General features: G+C 46.7%; 1 protein-coding gene across 13 annotated transcripts in view; it reads left to right on the forward strand.

Moving 5' to 3' along the window:
• Positions 1-18,779, forward strand: part of PRKCG (protein kinase C gamma) — a 41,941-nt gene extending 23,162 nt beyond the window's left edge. For 4 of the 13 annotated variants that reach the window (XR_014951000.1, XM_085565788.1, XM_085565779.1 and 1 more), the window contains 8 exons: positions 2,708-2,881; positions 7,978-8,069; positions 9,475-9,537; positions 10,727-10,865; positions 11,814-11,894; positions 13,299-13,406; positions 14,753-14,893; positions 17,211-18,779. Coding sequence is in view for 10 of the 13 variants with exons in the window: in XM_085565788.1 (XP_085421914.1) it covers positions 2,708-2,881; positions 7,978-8,069; positions 9,475-9,537; positions 10,727-10,865; positions 11,814-11,894; positions 13,299-13,406; positions 14,753-14,893; positions 17,211-17,372 (960 nt within the window). In the remaining 3 variants the exon portion in view is untranslated. Of the gene's footprint in view, positions 1-1,846; positions 2,882-7,977; positions 8,070-9,474; positions 9,538-10,057; positions 10,694-10,726; positions 10,866-11,813; positions 11,895-13,298; positions 13,407-14,752; positions 14,894-17,210 lie in introns of those variants that run through there. The other 9 variants (XR_014950999.1, XR_014951001.1, XM_085565785.1 and 6 more) reach the window with 9 other exon arrangements.
• The last annotated feature ends 2,042 nt before the right edge of the window (positions 18,780-20,821 follow it).

Below are 20,821 nucleotides of genomic sequence, written 5' to 3' on the forward strand. Positions count from 1 at the left end.
CAAAAAGAGGGAAAATTAATTCAAAAATCAATTTGGGGGTTGAGATCTAAAATTCCCAAAAGAATTTGGGAATTGCCAAAAAAAACCCGGGGAAAAACGGTGAAAAAATGGCGGAAAACGGGGAAAAAATGGCGGAAAACGGTTGGAAAATGGGGAAAACAGTGAAAAAATGGCTCCAAAAAGAGCGAAAATTAACTCAAAAATCAATTTGGGGAGGTGGGATACAGAATTCCCAAGATTCCCAAAAGAATTTGGGAATTGCCAAAAAAAACCTGGGGAGAAACGGTGAAAAAATGGCGGAAAACGGTGAAAAAATGGCGGAAAACGGATGGAAAATGGGGAAAACGGTGAAAAAATGGCTCCAAAAAGAGGGAAAATTAATTCAAAAATCAATTTGGGGAGGTGGGATACCGAATTCCCAAGATTCCCAAAAGAATTTGGGAATTCCCAAAAAAAACCCGGGGAAAAACGGTGAAAAAATGGCGGAAAACGGTGAAAAAATGGCGGAAAACGGACGGAAAATGGGGAAACGGTGAAAAAATGGCTCCAAAAAGAGGAAAAATTAACTCAAAAATCAATTTGGGGGTTGAGATCTAAAATTCCCAAAAGAATTTGGGAATTGCCAGAAAAAACCCAGGGAAAAACGGTGAAAAAATGGCGAAAAACGGCCGGAAAATGGGGAAAAAGGTGAAAAAATGGCCCAAAAAGAGGGAAAATTAACTCAAAAATCAATTTGGGGGGGTGGGATACAGAATTCCCAAAATTCCCCAAAAAATTTGGTAATTCCCAAAAAAAATCCGGGGAAAAACGGTGAAAAAATGGTGAAAAATGGTTGGAAAATGGGGGGGAAATGGTGAAAAAATGGCCCAAAAAGAGGGAAAATTAACCCAAAAATCAATGTGGAGGGGGGTGAGATCCAGAATTCCCAAAATTCCCAAAAACAATTTGGGAATTCCCAAAAAAAATCCTGTGACCGTTCAATGGCGCCAAAATCCCATGAGAACAGAGTGAAAAAAAATCAGAAAAAAACGTTTAAAAAATCGAAAAAAAATCCAAAAAAAATCTGAAAAAAATGGGGGAAATTCCCAAAAAATTCCCAAATAATTCCCAAAAAATTCCCAAAAATCCAAAATCATTTGGGAAACACCTGAGACCGTCCAATGGCGCCAAAATCCCATGAGAACAGAGTGGAAAAAAATCGGAATTAAAACGTTTAAAAAATCGAAAAAAATCGAAAAAAAATCCGAAAAAAATGGGAAAAATTCCCAAAAAATTCCCAAAAAATTCCCAAAAATCCGAAATCATTTGGGAAACACCCGAGACCGTCCAATGGCGCCAAAATCCCATGAGAACAGAGTGGAAAAAAATCGGGAAAAAAAACGTTTAAAAAATCGAAAAAAATAAAAAAAAAATCTGAAAAAAATGGGAAAAATCCCCAAAAAATTCCCAAAAAATTCCCAAAAATCCAAAATCATTTGGGAAACACCCGAGACCGTCCAATGGCGCCAAAATCCCATGAGAACAGAGTGGAAAAAAAATGGGAAAAAAAACGTTTAAAAAATAAAAAAAAAATCTGAAAAAAATGGGAAAAATTCCCAAAAAATTCCCAAAAAATTCCCAAAAAATTCCCAAAAAATTCCCAAAAAATTCCCAAAAATTTCCCAAAAATCTGAAATCATTTGGGAAACACCTGAGACCGTCCAATGGCGCCAAAATCCCATGAGAACAGAGTGGGAAAAAATCGGAAAAAAAACGTTTAAAAAATCGAAAAAAATCGAAAAAAAATCCGAAAAAAATGGGAAAAATTCCCGAAAAATTCCCGGAATTTCCCGGAATGTTCCCGCAGGTGATGCTGGCCGAGCGCCGGGGCTCGGCCGAGCTCTTCGCCATCAAGATCCTGAAGAAGGACCTCGAAAAAATGGGGAAAAATAGGGAAAAAATTCCCAAAAAAATCCCAAAAAAATGCCAAAAAATGGGAAAAAAGGCGGGAAAAATTCCCAAAAAATTCCCAAAAATCCAAAATAATTTAGGAAACACCCGAGACCGTCCAATGGTGCCAAAATCCCATGAGAACAGAGTGGAAAAAAATCGGAAAAAAAACGTTTAAAAAATCGAAAAAAAATCTGAAAAAAATGGGAAAAATTCCCAAAAAATTCCCAAAAATTCCCAAAAAATTCCCAAAAATCCAAAATCATTTGGGAAACACCCGAGACCGTAAAATGGCACCAAAATCCCATGAGAACAGAGTGAAAAAAATCAGAAAAAAACGTTTAAAAAATCGAAAAAAATCGAAAAAAAATCCAAAAAAAAAGGGAAAAATTCCCGAAAAATTCCCGGAATTTCCCGGAATGTTCCCGCAGGTGATGCTGGCCGAGCGCCGGGGCTCGGCCGAGCTCTTCGCCATCAAGATCCTGAAGAAGGACCTCGAAAAAATGGGGAAAAATAGGGAAAAAATTCCCAAAAAAATCCCAAAAAAATGCCAAAAAATGGGAAAAAAGGCGGGAAAAATTCCCAAAAAATTCCCAAAAATCCGAAATCATTTGGGAAACACCCGAGACCATCCAGTGGCGCCAAAATCCCAGGAGAACAGAGTGGAAAAAAATCGGAAAAAAAAAGTTTAAAAAATCGAAAAAAATCGAAAAAAAATCCGAAAAAAATGGGAAAAATTCCCGAAAAATTCCCGGAATTTCCCGGAATGTTCCCGCAGGTGATGCTGGCCGAGCGCCGGGGCTCGGCCGAGCTCTTCGCCATCAAGATCCTGAAGAAGGACGTGGTGGTGCAGGACGACGACGCCGCCTCCACCATGGTGGAGAGGAGGGTGCTGGCCCTGGGACCCCGGCCCCACTTCCTCACGCACCTGCACTCCACCTTCCAGACCCCCGTGAGATACTGGGAGCAACTGGGAATTACTGGGAGCAACTGGGAATAAACTGGGAGTGACTGGGAGCAACTGGGAGTCAATGGGAACCAATGGGAGCCAATGGCGGCCAATGGAAGGGGAGATTTGGGGTGGACTGGGATGGACTGGGAGGGACTGGGAGCAACTGGGATGGACTGGGACAGGATTCGAGGGGACTGGGATGGACTGGGAGTAACTGGGAGGGACTGGGAATTAACTGGGAGCAACTGGGAGGGACTGGGGGTTACTGGGATGGACTGGGAGCACTGGTGGAGAGGAGGGTGCTGGCCCTGGGACCCCGGCCCCACTTCCTCACGCACCTGCACTCCACCTTCCAGACCCCCGTGAGATACTGGGAGCAACTGGGAATTACTGGGAGCAACTGGGAATAAACTGGGAGCGACTGGGAGCAACTGGGAGTCAATGGGAACCAATGGGAACCAATGGGAACCAATGGCGGCCAATGGGAGCCAATGGAAGGGGAGATTTGGGGTGGACTGGGATGGACTGGGAGCAACTGGGAGGGACTGGGAGCAACTGGGAGGGACTGGGAGCAACTGGGAGGGACTGGGAGTCAATGGGAACCAATGGCGGCCAATGGGAGCCAATGGAAGGGGAGATTTGGGGCACTGGGATTGGGGACCGGGGGTTACTGGGATGGACTGGGAGCACTGGTGGAGAGGAGGGTGCTGGCCCTGGGACCCCGGCCCCACTTCCTCACGCACCTGCACTCCACCTTCCAGACCCCCGTGAGATACTGGGAGCAACTGGGAATTACTGGGAGCAACTGGGAATAAACTGGGAGCGACTGGGAGTCAATGGGAACCAATGGGAGCCAATGGCGGCCAATGGGAGCCAATGGAAGGGGAGATTTGAGTGGACTGGGATGGACTGGGAGCAACTGGGAATAAACTGGGAGCGACTGGGAGTCAATGGGAACCAATGGGAGCCAATGGCGGCCAATGGGAGCCAATGGAAGGGGAGATTTGAGTGGACTGGGATGGACTGGGAGCAACTGGGAGAGGATTCGAGGGGACTGGGATGGACTGGGAGCAACTGGGAGGGACTGGGAGTCAATGGGAATCAATGGGAGCCAATGGTGGCCAATGGGAGCCAATGGAAGGGGAGATTTGAGTGGACTGGGAGGGACTGGGAGCAACTGGGATGGACTGGGAGGGACTGGGACAGGATTCGAGGGGACTGGGATGGACTGGGAGTAACTGGGAGGGACTGGGAGTTAACTGGGAGCAACTGGGAGGGACTGGGGGTTACTGGGATGGACTGGGAGCACTGGTGGAGAGGAGGGTGCTGGCCCTGGGACCCCGGCCCCACTTCCTCACGCACCTGCACTCCACCTTCCAGACCCCCGTGAGATACTGGGAGCAACTGGGATGGACTGGGAATAAACTGGGAGCGACTGGGAGTCAATGGGAACCAATGGGAACCAATGGCGGCCAATTGGAGCCAATGGAAGGGGAGATTTGAGTGGACTGGGATGGACTGGGAGCAACTGGGATGGACTGGGAGGGACTGGGACAGGATTCGAGGGGACTGGGATGGACTGGGAGTAACTGGGAGGGACTGGGAATAAACTGGGAGTAACTGGGAGGGACTGGGAGTCAATGGAAATCAATGGGAACCAATGGAAGGGGAGATTTGGGGTAGAGTGAGAACAACTGGGAGGAACTGGGAGAGGATTCAAGGGGACTGGGATGGACTGGGATGGACTGGGAGAGGATTCAAGGGGACTGGGATGGACTGGGAGCAACTGAAAGGGACTGGGAGCAACTGGGAGAGTATTTGAGGGGACTGGGATGGACTGGGAGTAACTGGGAGGGACTGGGAGTCAATGGGAACCAATGGGAGCCAATGGGAGCCAATGGAAGGGGAGATTTGGGGCACTGGGATTGGGGACCGGGGGTTACTGGGATGGACTGGGAGCACTGGTGGAGAGGAGGGTGCTGGCCCTGGGACCCCGGCCCCACTTCCTCACGCACCTGCACTCCACCTTCCAGACCCCCGTGAGATACTGGGAGCAACTGGGAATTACTGGGAGCAACTGGGAATAAACTGGGAGCGACTGGGAGCAACTGGGAGTCAATGGGAACCAATGGGAGCCAGTGGGAACCAATGGCGGCCAATGGGAACCAATGGCGGCCAATGGGAGGGGAGATTTGGGGTGGACTGGGATGGACTGGGAGCAACTGGGATGGACTGGGAGCAACTGGGAATAAACTGGGAGCGACTGGGAGTCAATGGGAACCAATGGGAGCCAATGGCGGCCAATTGGAGCCAATGGAAGGGGAGATTTGAGTGGACTGGGATGGACTGGGAGCAACTGGGAGGGACTGGGAGCAACTGGGAGAGTATTTGAGGGGATTGGGATGGACTGGGAGCAACTGGGATGGACTGGGAGTCAATGGGAACCAATGGCGGCCAATGGGAGCCAATGGAAGGGGAGATTTGGGGCACTGGGATTGGGGACCGGGGGTTACTGGGATGGACTGGGAGCACTGGTGGAGAGGAGGGTGCTGGCCCTGGGACCCCGGCCCCACTTCCTCACGCACCTGCACTCCACCTTCCAGACCCCCGTGAGATACTGGGAGCAACTGGGAATTACTGGGAGCAACTGGGAATAAACTGGGAATTACTGGGAGCAACTGGGAATAAACTGGGAACAAACTGGGAGCGACTGGGAGTCAATGGGAACCAATGGGAACCAATGGCGGCCAATGGGAGCCAATGGAAGGGGAGATTTGGGGTGGACTGGGATGGACTGGGAGGGACTGGGAGCAACTGGGATGGACTGGGACAGGATTCGAGGGGACTGGGATGGACTGGGAGTAACTGGGAGGGACTGGGAGTTAACTGGGAGCAACTGGGAGGGACTGGGGGTTACTGGGATGGACTGGGAGCACTGGTGGAGAGGAGGGTGCTGGCCCTGGGACCCCGGCCCCACTTCCTCACGCACCTGCACTCCACCTTCCAGACCCCCGTGAGATACTGGGAGCAACTGGGAATTACTGGGAGCAACTGGGAACAAACTGGGAGCGACTGGGAGTCAATGGGAACCAATGGGAACCAATGGGAACCAATGGCGGCCAATGGGAGGGGAGATTTGGGGTAAAGTGAGAACAACTGGGAGGGACTGGGAGAGGATTTGAGGGGACTGGGATGGACTGGGAGCAACTGGGATGGACTGGGAGAGGATTCAAGGGGACTGGGATGGACTGGGAGTAACTGGGAGGGACTGGGAGTCAATGGAAATCAATGGGAACCAATGGCGGCCAATGGGAGCCAATGGAAGGGGAGATTTGAGTGGACTGGGATGGACTGGGAGCAACTGGGAGGGACTGGGAGTCAATGGGAACCAATGGCGGCCAATGGGAGCCAATGGAAGGGGAGATTTGGGGCACTGGGATTGGGGACCGGGGGTTACTGGGATGGACTGGGAGCACTGGTGGAGAGGAGGGTGCTGGCCCTGGGACCCCGGCCCCACTTCCTCACGCACCTGCACTCCACCTTCCAGACCCCCGTGAGATACTGGGAGCAACTGGGAATTACTGGGAATAAACTGGGAGCGACTGGGAGTCAATGGGAACCAATGGGAACCAATGGCGGCCAATGGGAGCCAATGGAAGGGGAGATTTGAGTGGACTGGGAGCAACTGGGAGGGACTGGGAGGGACTGGGAATTAACTGGGAGCAACTGGGAGGGACTGGGGGTTACTGGGATGGACTGGGAGCACTGGTGGAGAGGAGGGTGCTGGCCCTGGGACCCCGGCCCCACTTCCTCACGCACCTGCACTCCACCTTCCAGACCCCCGTGAGATACTGGGAGCAACTGGGAATTACTGGGAGCAACTGGGAATAAACTGGGAGCGACTGGGAGTCAATGGGAACCAATGGGAACCAATGGAAGGGGAGATTTGGGGTAGAATGAGAACAACTGGGAGGGACTGGGAGAGGATTCGAGGGGACTGGGATGGACTTGGATGGACTGGGAATAAACTGGGAGCAACTGGGAGGGACTGGGAATAAACTGGGAGGGACTGGGAGCGACTGGGAGTCAATGGGAACCAATGGGAACCAATGGCGGCCAATGGGAACCAATGGCGGCCAATGGGAGGGGAGATTTGGGGTGGACTGGGATGGACTGGGAGCAACTGGGAGGGACTGGGAGCAACTGGGAGTCAATGGGAACCAATGGGAGCCAATGGCGGCCAATTGGAGCCAATGGAAGGGGAGATTTGAGTGGACTGGGATGGACTGGGAGCAACTGGGAGGGACTGGGAGCAACTGGGAGAGGATTCAAGGGGACTGGGATGGACTGGGAGTAACTGGGAGGGACTGGGAGCAACTGGGAGAGGATTCAAGGGGACTGGGATGGACTGGGAGTAACTGGGAGGGACTGGGAATAAACTGGGAGCAACTGGGAGGGACTGGGAGTCAATGGAAATCAATGGGAACCAATGGCGGCCAATTGGAGCCAATGGAAGGGGAGATTTGAGTGGACTGGGATGGACTGGGAGCAACTGGGAGGGACTGGGAGAGGATTCAAGGGGACTGGGATGGACTGGGAGTAACTGGGAGGGACTGGGAGCAACTGGGAGAGTATTTGAGGGGACTGGGATGGACTGGGAGTAACTGGGAGGGACTGGGAATAAACTGGGAGAGGATTCGAGGGGACTGGGATGGACTGGGAGCAACTGGGAGGGACTGGGATGGACTGGGAATAAACTGGGAGTAACTGGGATGGACTGGGAGCAACTGGGATGGACTGGGAATAAACTGGGAGGGACTGGGATGGACTGGAATTAACTGGGAATAAACTGGGATGGACTGGGAGGGACTGGGATTTACTGGGATTAACTGGGAATAACCTGGGAGTTACTGGGAGGGACTGGGATGAACTGGGAGCCAATGGGAGCCAATGGAAGAGGAGATTTGCGTTATACTGGGAGCAAACCGGTCCAGACTGGTCCAAAGTGGTCGGAACTGGTCCGAACTGGTTCGAACTGGTCCAAACCGGTCCAAACTGGTCCAAACCGGTTCAAACTGGTCCAAACTGGGCGGCAGGACCGGCTCTACTTCGTCATGGAGTACGTCACCGGCGGCGACCTCATGTACCACATCCAGCAGGTCGGCAAGTTCAAGGAGCCCCACGCGGCGTGAGTCGGCCAAAATTCCCGGAATTCCGGCCACAAGATCCCCGGGAATTCCGGGAATTCCTTGGGAGGAGGCGGGAGGGGGAAATTCCCAAAAAAATCCCGGGAAAATCCAAGAAAATCCAAGAAAAACCCATTAAAATCCATTAAAATCCATTAAAACTCAGCCCCAAATCCTCCAAAATTCCCGAAATTCCACCCAAAAGATTCTGGGAATTCCATGGGAGGAGGCGGGAATGGGAAATCCCCAAAAAATCCTGGGAAAATCAGGGGAAATATGGAAAAATTCCCACAAAAATCCATTTAAGAGCCTCGAAATTCCCTAAAGTTCAGGTCAAAATTCCCGGAATTCTCCCCAAAATATTCCGGGAATTCCGGGAATTCCGCAGGAGGAGGCGGGAATGGGAAATTCCCGGAAAAAATCCCGGGAAAATTTAAGAAAATTCCTCAAAATTACTCAAAATTCATGAAAATTCTGCCCAAAATTCATGTAAAGAACCCAAAATTCCCAGAATTCCACCCAAAAGATTCCGGGAATTCCTTGGGAGGAGGCGGGAGGGGGAAATTCCCAAAAAAATCCTGGGAAAATCGGGGGAAATGTGGAAAAATTCCCACAAAAATCCATTAAAAAGCCTCAAAGTTCAGCCCGAAATTCACTTAAAGACCCCAAAATTCCCGGAATTCCGCCCAAAATATTCCCAGAAATTCTGGGGAATTCTAGGGAGGAGGCGGGAATGGGAAATTCCCCGAAAAATTCCCAGAAAAACAGGAAAAAAATCCAAGAAAATCCAATTAAAATCCAGGAAACAGCCTCAAAATTCCCCCCAAAATATTCCCCAAAATTCTGGGAATTTTCCCAATATTTTCCCCAAATTATTCCCAAATTTTCCAATTTTTCCAGATTTTTCCTCAATTTTCCCAAATTTTTTCCAATTCCCCCAAATTTTCCCAATTTTCCCTTGATTTTTCCTGATTTATACAAAATTTTCCCAATTTTTCATCATTTTCCCCAAATTTCCATCAACATTTTCCCAAATTTCCGGTGAATTTTCCCCAGTTTTTCCCAAATTTTCACCAATTCTTTCCCAATTTTCCCCATTTCTTTTTTTATTTTATTTTATTTTCCCAATTTCCCCAATTTTTCCCAGATTTTCACCAAATTTTCCCAATTTTTCAGTTTTTTTTAATATCCCCGTTTTTTTCAAATTTTCTCAATTTTCCCCCAAATTTTCCTGATTTTTCCCAAATTTTCCTAAAATTTTTCCTAAAATTTTCCTTTTTTTTTGAAATTTCTTCAATTTCTCCCCCAAATTTTCCCAATTTTTTCCCCAAATTTCCCCATTTGTTTTTTTTCTTAATATTTTTTCTAATTTTCCCAAAATTTCCCGAATTTTCCCAAATTTTCCAGGTTTTACGCAGCCGAAATCGCCATCGGCCTCTTCTTCCTGCACAACCAAGGGATCATCTACAGGTGAGGTTCCCAAAATTCCCCAAAATTTCCCAAAATTCCCAAAAAATTCCCAAAAAATTCCCAAAAATCCCCAAAATTTCTAAAAAAACCTCAAAAATCCCCAAATAACCCCCAAACCCCCCAGAAAATTCCCAAAAATAAAAAAAAACCCCAGAAAATTCTCCAAAAATTGCCAAAAAAAATCCCAAAAAATCCCCAAAATCCCAAAAATCCCAAAAAAATCCCAAAAAACCCTCCAAAAAACCCCAGAAAATTCCCTTTAAAAAAACTCCAAAAACATTACCAAAAAAATTGCAAAAATTCCCCAAAAATAAAAAAAAAATTCCAAAAAATTCCCAAAATTCCCCAAATCCCCAAAATTCCCAAAATTCTCTCCTGACATCAAACAAAAGAGTAAAAAAATCCCCAAAAAAATCAAATTAAAAGGCAAAAAATCGTCAAAAAATGCCCAAAAATCCCCAAAAAATTCAGAAAAAATTCCCAAATTTTCCCCAAATTTCCCAAATTTTGGGATTTTCAGGGATCTGAAGCTGGACAACGTGATGGCCAAAAAATCCCACCCAAAATCAGCAAAAATCCAAAAATAATTCCAAAAATCCCCAAAAATTCAGAAAAAATCCCCAAAAAAGCCTCAAAAATTCCCAAGAAATCCCAAAAAATTCCCAAAAATTTAAAAAATTCTTTTAACATCAAAAAAAGAATAAAAAATCAGCAAAAAAATCAAATTAAAATGCAAAAAATCGCCAAAAAATGCCCAAAAATCCCCGAAAAAATCGGAAAAAATTCCCAAAATTCCCCCCAAAAATTCCCAAATTTTCCCAAATTCCCAAATTTTGGGATTTCAGGGATCTGAAGCTGGACAACCTGATGGCCAAAAAAATCCCACCCAAAATCAACAAAAATCCAAAAATAATTCCAAAAATCCCCAAAAATTCAGAAAAAATTCCCAAAAAAATTCCCAAAATTCCAAAAAAATAAAAAAAAATCCCAAAAATTCCCAAAAATTTCAAAAATTCTTTTAACATCAAAAAAAGAATAAAAAATCAGCAAAAAAATCAAATTAAAATGCAAAAAATCGCCAAAAAATGCCCAAAAATCACCGAAAAAATCGGAAAAAATCCCCAAAATTCCCCCCAAAAATTCCCAAAATTCCCCAAATTCCCAAATTTCCCAAATTTTGGGATTTCAGGGATCTGAAGCTGGACAACGTGATGCTGGACGCGCAGGGCCACGTGAAGATCACGGATTTTGGGATGTGCAAGGAGAACATCGGCCCCGGCTGCAGCACCAGAACCTTCTGCGGGACCCCCGACTACATCGCCCCCGAGGTCGGAATTCCCAAAATTCCCAAAATTCCCAAATTCCCCAAATTTTGGGAAAAAACCCGAAAAAAACCGGGTGAAAATCGGGCGAAAAACGGCGAAAAAACGGCAAAAAATCTGATTTTTCGGGGGTTTTTTGGGGGTTTTTTGGGGTTTTTTGGGGGATTTTTAGGAATTCTGAAAAATTTTGGAATTCTCGGAATTTTGGGAAAAAAAAGGGGGGAAATGGTGAAAGAACAGGGAAAAAATTGGATTTTTGGGGATTTTTTGGGGAGTTTTGGGGATTTTTTGGGATTTTTGGGGAGTTTTGGGGATTTTTTTGGGAGTTTTGGGGATTTTTTTGGGATTTTTGGGGAGTTTTGGGGATTTTTTGGGATTTTTTTGGGATTTTTTTTTTGTTTTTCGGGAATTCCCAAAATTCCTGAAAGTCTGGGGGAAATCCCAGAAAAAAACTGCCAAAATTTGGGGAAAAAAAAGGAAATTTTTGGAATTATTTAGGGATTTTTGGCGACTTTTTGGAGATTTTTTGGGAATTTTTTTTGGGGGGGGGGGGGAATTTTTTTTTAGGGATTTTTCCAAATTTTTGGGAGTTTTTTGGGAATTCCCAAAATTCCAAAAAATCACAGAAAAAAAATTGCCAAAAATTGGGGAAAAATCAGGAAATTTTGGGATTTTCTGTGATTTTTGGGGGGATTTTTGGGGGGAATTTTTTTGGATTTTTTGGGGTTTTTGGGAAATCCCGAAAATCCCCACAATTCCCAAAAATCCCGGAAAAAAATCCGGGAAAAAAAAGCCAAAAAACGAGAAAAAAATTCGAATTTTTGGTGTTTTTTGAGGCTTTTTCGGGCGATTTTCGGGCGATTTTCGCGGGGTTTTTTTTGGGAATTTCGGGGGAATTTTGGGAATTTGGGAATTTTGGGAATTTTTGGGAATTTGGGGCGCGGATTTTGGCAGATCATCGCCTACCAGCCCTATGGGAAGTCGGTGGATTGGTGGTCCTACGGCGTCCTGCTCTACGAGATGCTCGCAGGACAGGTCGGAATTTCGGGAATTTTCGGGAATTTTGGGAATTTTCGGGAATTTTCGGGAATTTTCTGGGAATTTGGGGGGATTTAGGCAGGAATTTGGGGGAAATTTGGGGGGAAAAATGGGGATTTTGGGGGAAAAAATGGGATTTTTTGGGGAAAAAATTGGGTTTTTTTAGATATTTTTTCAGAATTTTGGGGGAGATTTGGGGATTTTTGGGGAATTTTGGGGAAATTTGGGAATTTTTTGGGAATTTGGGGGATTTGCGGAGAAAAATTGGGAATTTTGGGAAGAAAAGGGGATTTTTAGGGGGTTTTGGAGAAATTTTGGGATTTTTTGGGGGGATTTTTTGGGAATTTTGGGGGATTTGGGGAAATTTTGGGGAAATTTTGGAATTTTGGGGAATTTTCAGGGAATTTTTGGGGATTTAGGTGGGAACTTGGGGGAAATCTGGGGGGAAATGGGGAATTTTGGGGAAAAAATGGGATTTTTTATTAATTTCTTTGGAATTTTGGGGGGGTTTGGGAATTTTTTGGGAATTTTTTTTTGGGAATTTTGGGGATTTTGGGAATTTGGGGAATTTTTGGGGGGAAAATGGGGATTTTGGGGGTTTTTTGGAGAATTTTGGGGGGAGATTGGGGAATTTTTATTTTAAATTTTGGGGGGATATTTTGGGGATAATTTGGGGAAAATTTGGGAATATTTTGGGGATATTTTGGGGATATTTTCGGAATAATTTAGGAATATTTTAGGGATATTTTGGGGATAATTCAGGAATATTTTGGGAATATTTTGGGGCTAATTCAGGAATATTTTGGCAATATTTTAGGGATATTTTGAGGATATTTCTGGGATATTTTCGGGGATAATTCAGGAATATTTTGGTGCTATTTTAGGAATATTTTGGGAACATTTAGGGGATTTTTTGGGAAGATTTTGGGGATATTTTGGGTGATATTTTGGGGATATTTTGGGAACATTTAGGGGATTTTTTGGGGATATTTTGGGGATATTTTGGGGATATTTTAGGAATATTTTGGAGACATTTAGGGGATAATTTGGGGATATTTTAGGAATAATTCAGGAATATTTTGGGGATATTTTAGGGATATTTTGGGAACATTTCGGGGATATTTTGGGAAAAAATTCAGGAATATTTTGAGGATATTTTGGGGATATTTCGGGAAAAAAATTCAGGAATATTTTGGGGATATTTCGGGGATATTTTAGGGATATTTTGAGGATATTTCTGGGATATTTTGGGGATATTTCAGGAATATTTTGGGGATATTTTGAGGATATTTCGGGGATATTTCAGGAATATTTTGGGGATATTTCAGGGATATTTTGAGGATATTTTGGGGCTATTTCAGGGATATTTTGGGGTGATTTTGGCTGTTTTTGGGCCCTCAGCCCCCGTTTGACGGCGAGGACGAGGACGAGCTCTTCCAATCCATCCTGGAGCAGACGGTGACCTACCCAAAATCCCTGTCCCGGGAGGCCGTGGCCATCTGCAAGGGGGTGAGAGCCCAAAATTCCCAAAATTCCCCCAAAATTCCCAAAATCCACAGAATTCCGCAAAAAACCCCGAAAAAATCCGCAAAAAACCAAAAAAAACCGACAAAAATGGCCCCAAAAACGCCCAAAAATTCCGGGAAAATTCGAAAAAAAATTCCAAAAAAATGTCGCGAAACGTTCCAGAAAAATTTAAAATAAAATTCCCAAAATTATTGGAACAAAATCCTAAAAAAAACCCAAAAAAATTCCAAAAAATTCCCAAAAATTCCCCAAATCCGCAAAATTCCGCAAAAAACCCCGGAAAAATCCGCAAAAAAACCGACAAAAATGGCCCAAAAAACGACCAAAAACGACCCAAAAACTCCGGAAAAATTCGAAAAAATATTCCAAAAAATGTCACAAAAAATTCTGGAAAAATTCAAAACCAAATTCCCAAAATTATTGGAAAAAAAAAAAATTCCTAATAAAACCCAAAAAATTCCCAAAAATTCCAAAAAATCCCCCCCCAAAAAAAAACCCCCAAAATTTCAATTTTTAGCCTTAATTTTTGCCTTTTTTAAACCCTTTTTTTTCACCATTTTCCCAAATTTTCTTTGATTTCCTCAGGGTTTTTTTTGATTTTTTGGGAATTTCGGGAATTTTCAGAAATTTGGGAATTTTTCCAGAATTTTTTCAGATGATTTTTAGGAATTTCCATCCCCCAGACCCATTTTTATCCTTAATTTCACCCTTTCTTTTAATCCCTTTTTTTCCGCCGTTTTCCCAAATTTCCTCCAATTTTCTCGGGGTTTTTTTTTGTTTTTCCAGGAATTTCGGGAATTTGAGGAAATTTGGGAATTTTTTGGGAATTTTTTGTGTTGATTTTTTTGGAATTTCCATCCCCCAGACCCATTTTTAGCCTTAATTTCACCTTTTTTTAAATCCCTTTTTTTTCGCCGTTTTCCCAAATTTCCTCCGTTTCCCTTGGGGTTTTTTTTTGTTTTTCCGGGAATTTTGGTAATTTTCCAAAATTTGGGAATTTCCATCCCCCAGACCCATTTTTAGCCTTAATTTCACCCTTTTTTTTAATCCTTTTTTTTTCTCGCCGTTTTCCCAAATTTCCTCCGTTTCCCTTGGGGGTTTTTTTTGGTTCTTCCGAGAATTTGAGGAAATTTGGGAATTTTTCAGGAATATTTCTTGACGATTTCCTGGATTTTCCATCCCCCAGACCCATTTCTTTTAGCCTTAATTTCGCCCCTTTTTTAACCCCTTCTTTTCCCCGCCGTTTCCCCGTTTTCCCTCGGATTTCCGCGCGGTTTTTTTTGTTCTCCCGGGAATTCCGGGAATTTTGGGGATTTTTCCCTCGGCAGTTCCTGACCAAGCACCCCGGGAAGCGGCTGGGGGCCGGCCCGGGGGGGGAGCAGGAGGTTCGGGGTCACCCCTTCTTCCGCCGAACGGACTGGGAGCGCCTGGAGCGCCTGGAGGTGCCGCCGCCCTTCACCCCCCGCCCGGTGAGTGACCCAAAAACCCCCAAATCCACCCAAAATCGGCCCCAAAATACGCCCGGAATAGCCCCAGAATAGCCCCAGGATGGCCCCAAAAATAACCCAAAATAGCCCCAAAAAATCCCCAGAAAGAACCCGAAATATCCCCAAAATCGGCCCCAAAATACGCCCGGAATAGCCCCAGAATATCCCCAGGATGGCCCCAAAAATAACCCAAAATAGCCCCAAAAAATCCCCAGAAAGAACCCGAAATATCCCCAAAATCGGCCCCAAAATACGCCCGGAATAGCCCCAGAATATCCACAGGATGGCCCCAAAAATAACCCAAAATAGCCCCAGGATGGCCCCAAAAATAACCCAAAATAGCCCCAGGATAGCCCCAAAAATAACCCAAAATATTCCCAAAAATAACCCAAAATATTCCCAAAAACAACCCAAAATAGCCCCAAAAATAACCCAAAATAGCCCCAGGATAGCTCCAAAAATAACCCAAAAATAACCCAAAATATTCCTAAAATCACCCCAAAACATCCCCAGGATAGCCCCAAAAATAACCCAAAATATTCCCAAAAATAACCCAAAATATTCCCGAAATCACCCCAAAATATCCCCAGGATAGCCCCAAAAACAACCCAAAATATTCCCAAAAACAACCCAAAATAGCCCCAAAAATAACCCAAAATATCCCCAGGATAGCCCCAAAAACAACCCAAAATATTACTAAAAACAACCCAAAATATTCCCAAAAATAACCCAAAATAGCCCCAAAAATAACCCAAAATATTCCCAGGATAGCCCCAAAAATAACCCAAAATATTCCCAGAAAGAACCCGAAATATCCCCAAAAATAACCCAAGATATTCCCAAAAATAACCCAAAATATTCCCAAAATATCCCCAGAAAGAACCCGAAATATCCCCAAAATCAGCCCAAAAATATGCCCGGAATAGCCCCAAAAATAACCCAAAACATTCCCAAAATCAGCACCAAAATAGCCCCAAAAATTCATTTTTTTCCCCCAAAAATTCCCATTTTTCCTCCCCAAACTTTCCCCTTATTTCCCCCCAAAAAATCCCACTTTTTCCCCAAATTTCCCCCTTTTTTCCCCAAATTTCCCCCTTATTTCCTCCCCTCTCCCCCCGATCCCCCCCAAACTTCCTCCCCCCCTCCCCCTTCTCTTCCCCCACCTTTTCCCCCCTCCCCCCACTTTCCCCCTCCCCCATTTCCCCAAAATTCTTTTTTTCATTTCCCTTTCCACCCAAATTTTCCCATTTCCCCCCAAACTTTCCCCTTATTTTCCCCCAAAAATACCTTTATTTTCCCCCCTAAATTCCCATTTTCCCCCCAAATTTCCCCCAAATACTCCCATTTTTTCCCAAAAAATTCCCTTTTTTTTCCCCCAAAAAATTCACTTTTTTTCCCTAAAAATCCCCCTTATTTTCCCCTCAAAATTTCCCATTTTTCCCCCAAAAATTCCCCCTCTCGCCCCGATCCCCCCCAAACTTCCTCCCCCCCTCCCCCTTCTCTTCCCCCACCTTTCCCCCCTCCCCCCACTTTCCCCCTCCCAAATTTCCCCAAAGTCCTTTTTTTCATTTCCATTTCCCCCCAAACTTTCCCCTTATTTTCCCCAAACTTTCCCCTTTTTTTCCCCAAAACTTCTTGTTTTCTCCCTAAAAAATCCCCATTTTTCCCCCAAAAAAATTCCCATTTTTCCTCCCCAAACTTTCCCCTTATTTCCCCCCAAAAAATCCCATTTTTTCCCCAAATTTTCCCATTTTTTCCCCAAATTTTCCCCTTTTTTCCCCAAATTTCCCCCTTATTTCCCCCCCTCTCCCCCCGATCCCCCCCAAACTTCCTCCCCCCTCCCCCTTCTCTTCCCCCACCTTTCCCCCCTCCCCCCACTTTCCCCCTCCCAAATTTCCCCAAAATTCTTTTTTTCATTTCCATTTCCCCCCAAACTTTCCCCTTATTTCCCCCCAAACTTTCCCCTTATTTCCCCCCAAACTTTCCCCTTTTTTTCCCCAAATTTTCCCATTTTTTACCCCAAAACTTCTTATTTTCCCCCCAAAAAATCCCCATTTTTCCCCCCAAAAAATTCCCATTTTTCCTCCCCAAACTTTCCCCTTATTTCCTCCAAAAAATCCCATTTTTTCCCCAAATTTCCCCCTTTTTTCCCCAAATTTCCCCCTTTTTTCCCCCCTCTCCCCCCGATTCCCCCCAAACTTCCTCCCCCCCTCCCCCTTCTCTTCCCCCACCTTTCCCCCCTCCCCCCACTTTCCCCCTCCCAAATTTCCCCAAAATCTCTTCTTTTCCTCCCAAAAAGTGCGGCCGGAACGGGGAGAATTTCGACCAGTTCTTCACGCGGGCGCCGCCGGCGCTGACGCCGCCGGACGCGCTGGTGCTGGCGGGGCTGGACCAGGCCGAGTTCCAGGGCTTCAGCTTCACCAACCCCGACTTCCCGCCGCCCCCCGCCGCCCTCGCCTGACCCCCGACCTTGGGGGAACCCCCCCAAAAAATTTCGGGAGCCCCCGACCCCGAATTCCCAAAAAAACCCCAAAAAAATCCCAAAAAATTCGATTTTTTTGCTTTATTTTGAGGTTTTCCCCCCCTATTTTGGACCATACCATGTTTAGGATTCCCCCTATTTTGGACTGGACCAAGTTCAGGAATTCCCCCAAAAAATTCGGGAGCCCCTGACCCCAAATTCCCAAAAAATTCCCAAAAAATCCCCCAAAATTTGACTTTTTTCTGATTATTTTGAGGTTTTCCCCCCTATTTTGGACCGTACCATGTTTAGGATTCCCCCTATTTTGGACTGGACCAAGTTCAGGAATTCCCAAAAAAAATTTGGGACCCCCTGACCCCGAATTCCCAAAAAATTCCCCAAAAAATTCGATTATTTTGAGGTTTTCCCCCTATTTTGGACCGTACCAAGTTCAGGAATTCCCTAAAATTTGGGAACCACCCCCAAAAAAATTTGGGATCGCCCGATCCTGAATTCCCCAAAAATTCCCCCAAAAATTCCCAAAAAATCCCAAAAAATCCAAATTATATTGAATTTCCCCCAATTTTGGGGGTTTTTCCCCAAATTTTGGGGGTTTTTCCCTTAATTTTTGGGCATCCTAAAAAAATTCCCTCTAAAATTTGGGGTCCCCTAAAAAATTCCCAAAAAATTTGGGGGGTCCCAACCCAAATTTGACAAAAAATTCTTGAAAATTTGAAATTTTTCCCCAAATTTTGGGATTTTTCCCCCCATTTTTGCCCCTTTCCCCGGAAATTTTGGGATTTTCCACCCAAATTTTTGGGATTTTCCCCAAAATTTTGGGATTTTTTTCCCTCCCGGCTGTGACTCCTCCTGGGATGAGCAGGGAGGACCCAAAATTCCCCAAAATCCCCAAAATTTTCCCAAATTTCCCCAAAAATGCCAAAATTTTCCCTAAATTCCTCCAGATTTTCCCAAATTTTCTAAAAGTTTCCCCCCAAATTCCCAAAAATCCAATAATTTCCCCAAAATTTTCCCAAAATTCCTCAAAAAATTAAAAAAATTCCCAAATTTTCCCCAAAATTCTTCAAAATCCCAAGATTTTCCAAATTTTCCCCATAATTCCCCAAAATCCAAAATTTTTCCCAAATTTCCCCAAAAATCTCAAAATTCCCCCAAACGTTCCCCAAAATTCCCCACCAAAATCCCAAAATTCCCTCAAAACTTCCTAAAAAAATCCCAAAATTTCCCAAAAAAATTTCCCAAAACCCCAAATTTTCCCAAAATCTCCCCCCCAAAATCCCAAAATTTCTCCAAATTTTCCCTAAAATTCCCCCAAAAATCCCAAAATTTTCCCAAATTTTCCCAAATTTCCCCAATTTCCCCTCCCCCAATAAAGAGTTGAGCCCAGCCGGAGCTTCTTGGGTCCCTTTGTTTGAACTGGTTTATACTGGTTATACTGGTTTGGACTGGTTTGGACTGGTTTATACTGGTTTGGACTGGTTTATACTGGGAGAGACTGGGGGACTGGTTTAGACTGGTTTATACTGGGAGAGAACTGGTTTATACTGGTTTATACTGGGAGAGAACTGGTTTGGACTGGTTTGTACTGGGAGGGACTATTCTGGACTGGTTTATACTGGTTTGGACTGGATTTTCCTGGTTTCTACTGGTCCATACTGGTTTGTACTGGTTTTTACCGGTTTATTCCATTCCATACTGGTTTTTACTGGTCCGCACTGGTCCGTGCTGCTCCGTACTGGTTTGTACTGGTTTATACCGGTTTATTCCCCTCCGTACTGGTCTGTACTGGTTTTTACTGGTCCGTACTGGTCCATACTGGTTTGTACTGGTTTATACCGGTTTATTCCCCTCCGTACTGGTCTGTACTGGTTTTTACTGGTCCGTACTGGTTTTTACTGGTCCATACTGGTCCGTACTGGTTTTTACTGGTCTGTACTGGTTTATACCGGTTTATTCTATTCCGTACTGGTCCATACTGGTTTTTACTGGTCCGTACTGGTTTTTACTGGTCCGTACTGGTCCGTACTGGTTTTTACTGGTTTATACCAGTTTATTCTATTCCGTACTGGTCTGTACTGGTTTTTACTGGTCCGTACTGGTTTTTACTGGTCCGTACTGGTCCGTACTGGTTTTTACTGGTCCATACTGGTTTATACCGGTTTATTCCCCTCCGTACTGGTCTGTACTGGTTTTTACTGGTCCATACTGGTTTTTACTGGTCCGTACTGGTCCACACTGGTCCGTACTGGTTTTTACTGGTCCGTACTGGTCCGTCCTGGTTTCTCGTCCGCCCAGCGCCGGCCCCTCCCCCCCGGCCCCTCCCCCTCCCTTGAGCCGCTCTGATCCCCCCGGCCCCTCCCCCCCCGCCCGTCCCAGTCCGTCCCAGTTCAAACCAGTGCGGAGCCGAGGAGGGGAGGGGGCTGCAGGTGAGGGGGAGGGGCGGGGGGAGGGGTCCCCGAGGTGGGGGAGGGGAAGGGGGGAATTTGGGGAGGGGGAGGGGGAGGGAAAGGGGAAATGCGGGAGGGGAAACTGAGGTGGGGGAGGGGAAAGGGGGGAGGGGAAAGGGTCCCGGAGGAGGGGGAGGGGCTGCAGGTGGGGGGGGGGGAGGGGCGGGGGGGGAGAATTTGGGGTGGGGGAGGGGAAAGGGGGATGGGGGAGGGGAAATGGGGATGGGGGAGGGGACACAAAGGTGGGGGAGGGGTCCCAGGGGGTGGGGGAGGGGTCCCAGGGGGTGGGGGAGGGGTCCCAGGGGTGGGGGAGGGGACACAAAAGTGGGGGAGGGGTCCCAGGGTGGGGGAGGGGTCCCAGAGGTGGGGGAGGGGTCCCAGAGGTGGGGGAGGGGTCCCAGGGTGGGGGAGGGGTCCCAGAGGTGGGGGAGGGGTCCCAGGGTGGGGGAGGGGTCCCAGGGTGGGGGAGGGGTCCCAGGGGTGGGGGAGGGGACACAAAGGTGGGGGAGGGGTCCCAGGGTGGGGGAGGGGTCCCAGGGTGGGGGAGGGGCACCAAAGGTGGGGGAGGGGTCCCAGGGTGGGGGAGGGGTCCCAGAGGTGGGGGAGGCTCCCTCACCCCTCCCCCCCTCCCCTCCCCCTCTCTCCGCAGCCGCCCGGACGCCGCCCCTCCCCCACGCCGGGCCCCATTCACCTCCGCCAATTAATCAATCAACCGGCCCGTTAATTAGCCCGTTAATTAGCGCCTCGTCAGGCCATGGCCCCGCCCCTCCCCCTCCTCGCCCTCCTCGCCCTCGCGGCCGCCGCCGCCCCTCCCCCACCCCCCCTGCGCCTCCTCTGCTCGCCCCTCCCCCCCTCCCCCCCGGGGGGCGGGGCCTGGGGGGGAGGGGCGGGGCAGGGGGAGGGGGAGGGGGAGGGGGAGGGGGGGGAGGGGCCCCTGGGGGCCCTGAGGGGGCTGCGGGAGCGGCTGCGGCAGCTGCAGGT

This window comes from Lonchura striata, chromosome 37, assembly GCF_050655825.1.
Source record: "Lonchura striata isolate lonStrDom1 chromosome 37, ASM5065582v1, whole genome shotgun sequence".
NCBI lineage: Eukaryota > Metazoa > Chordata > Aves > Passeriformes > Estrildidae > Lonchura > Lonchura striata.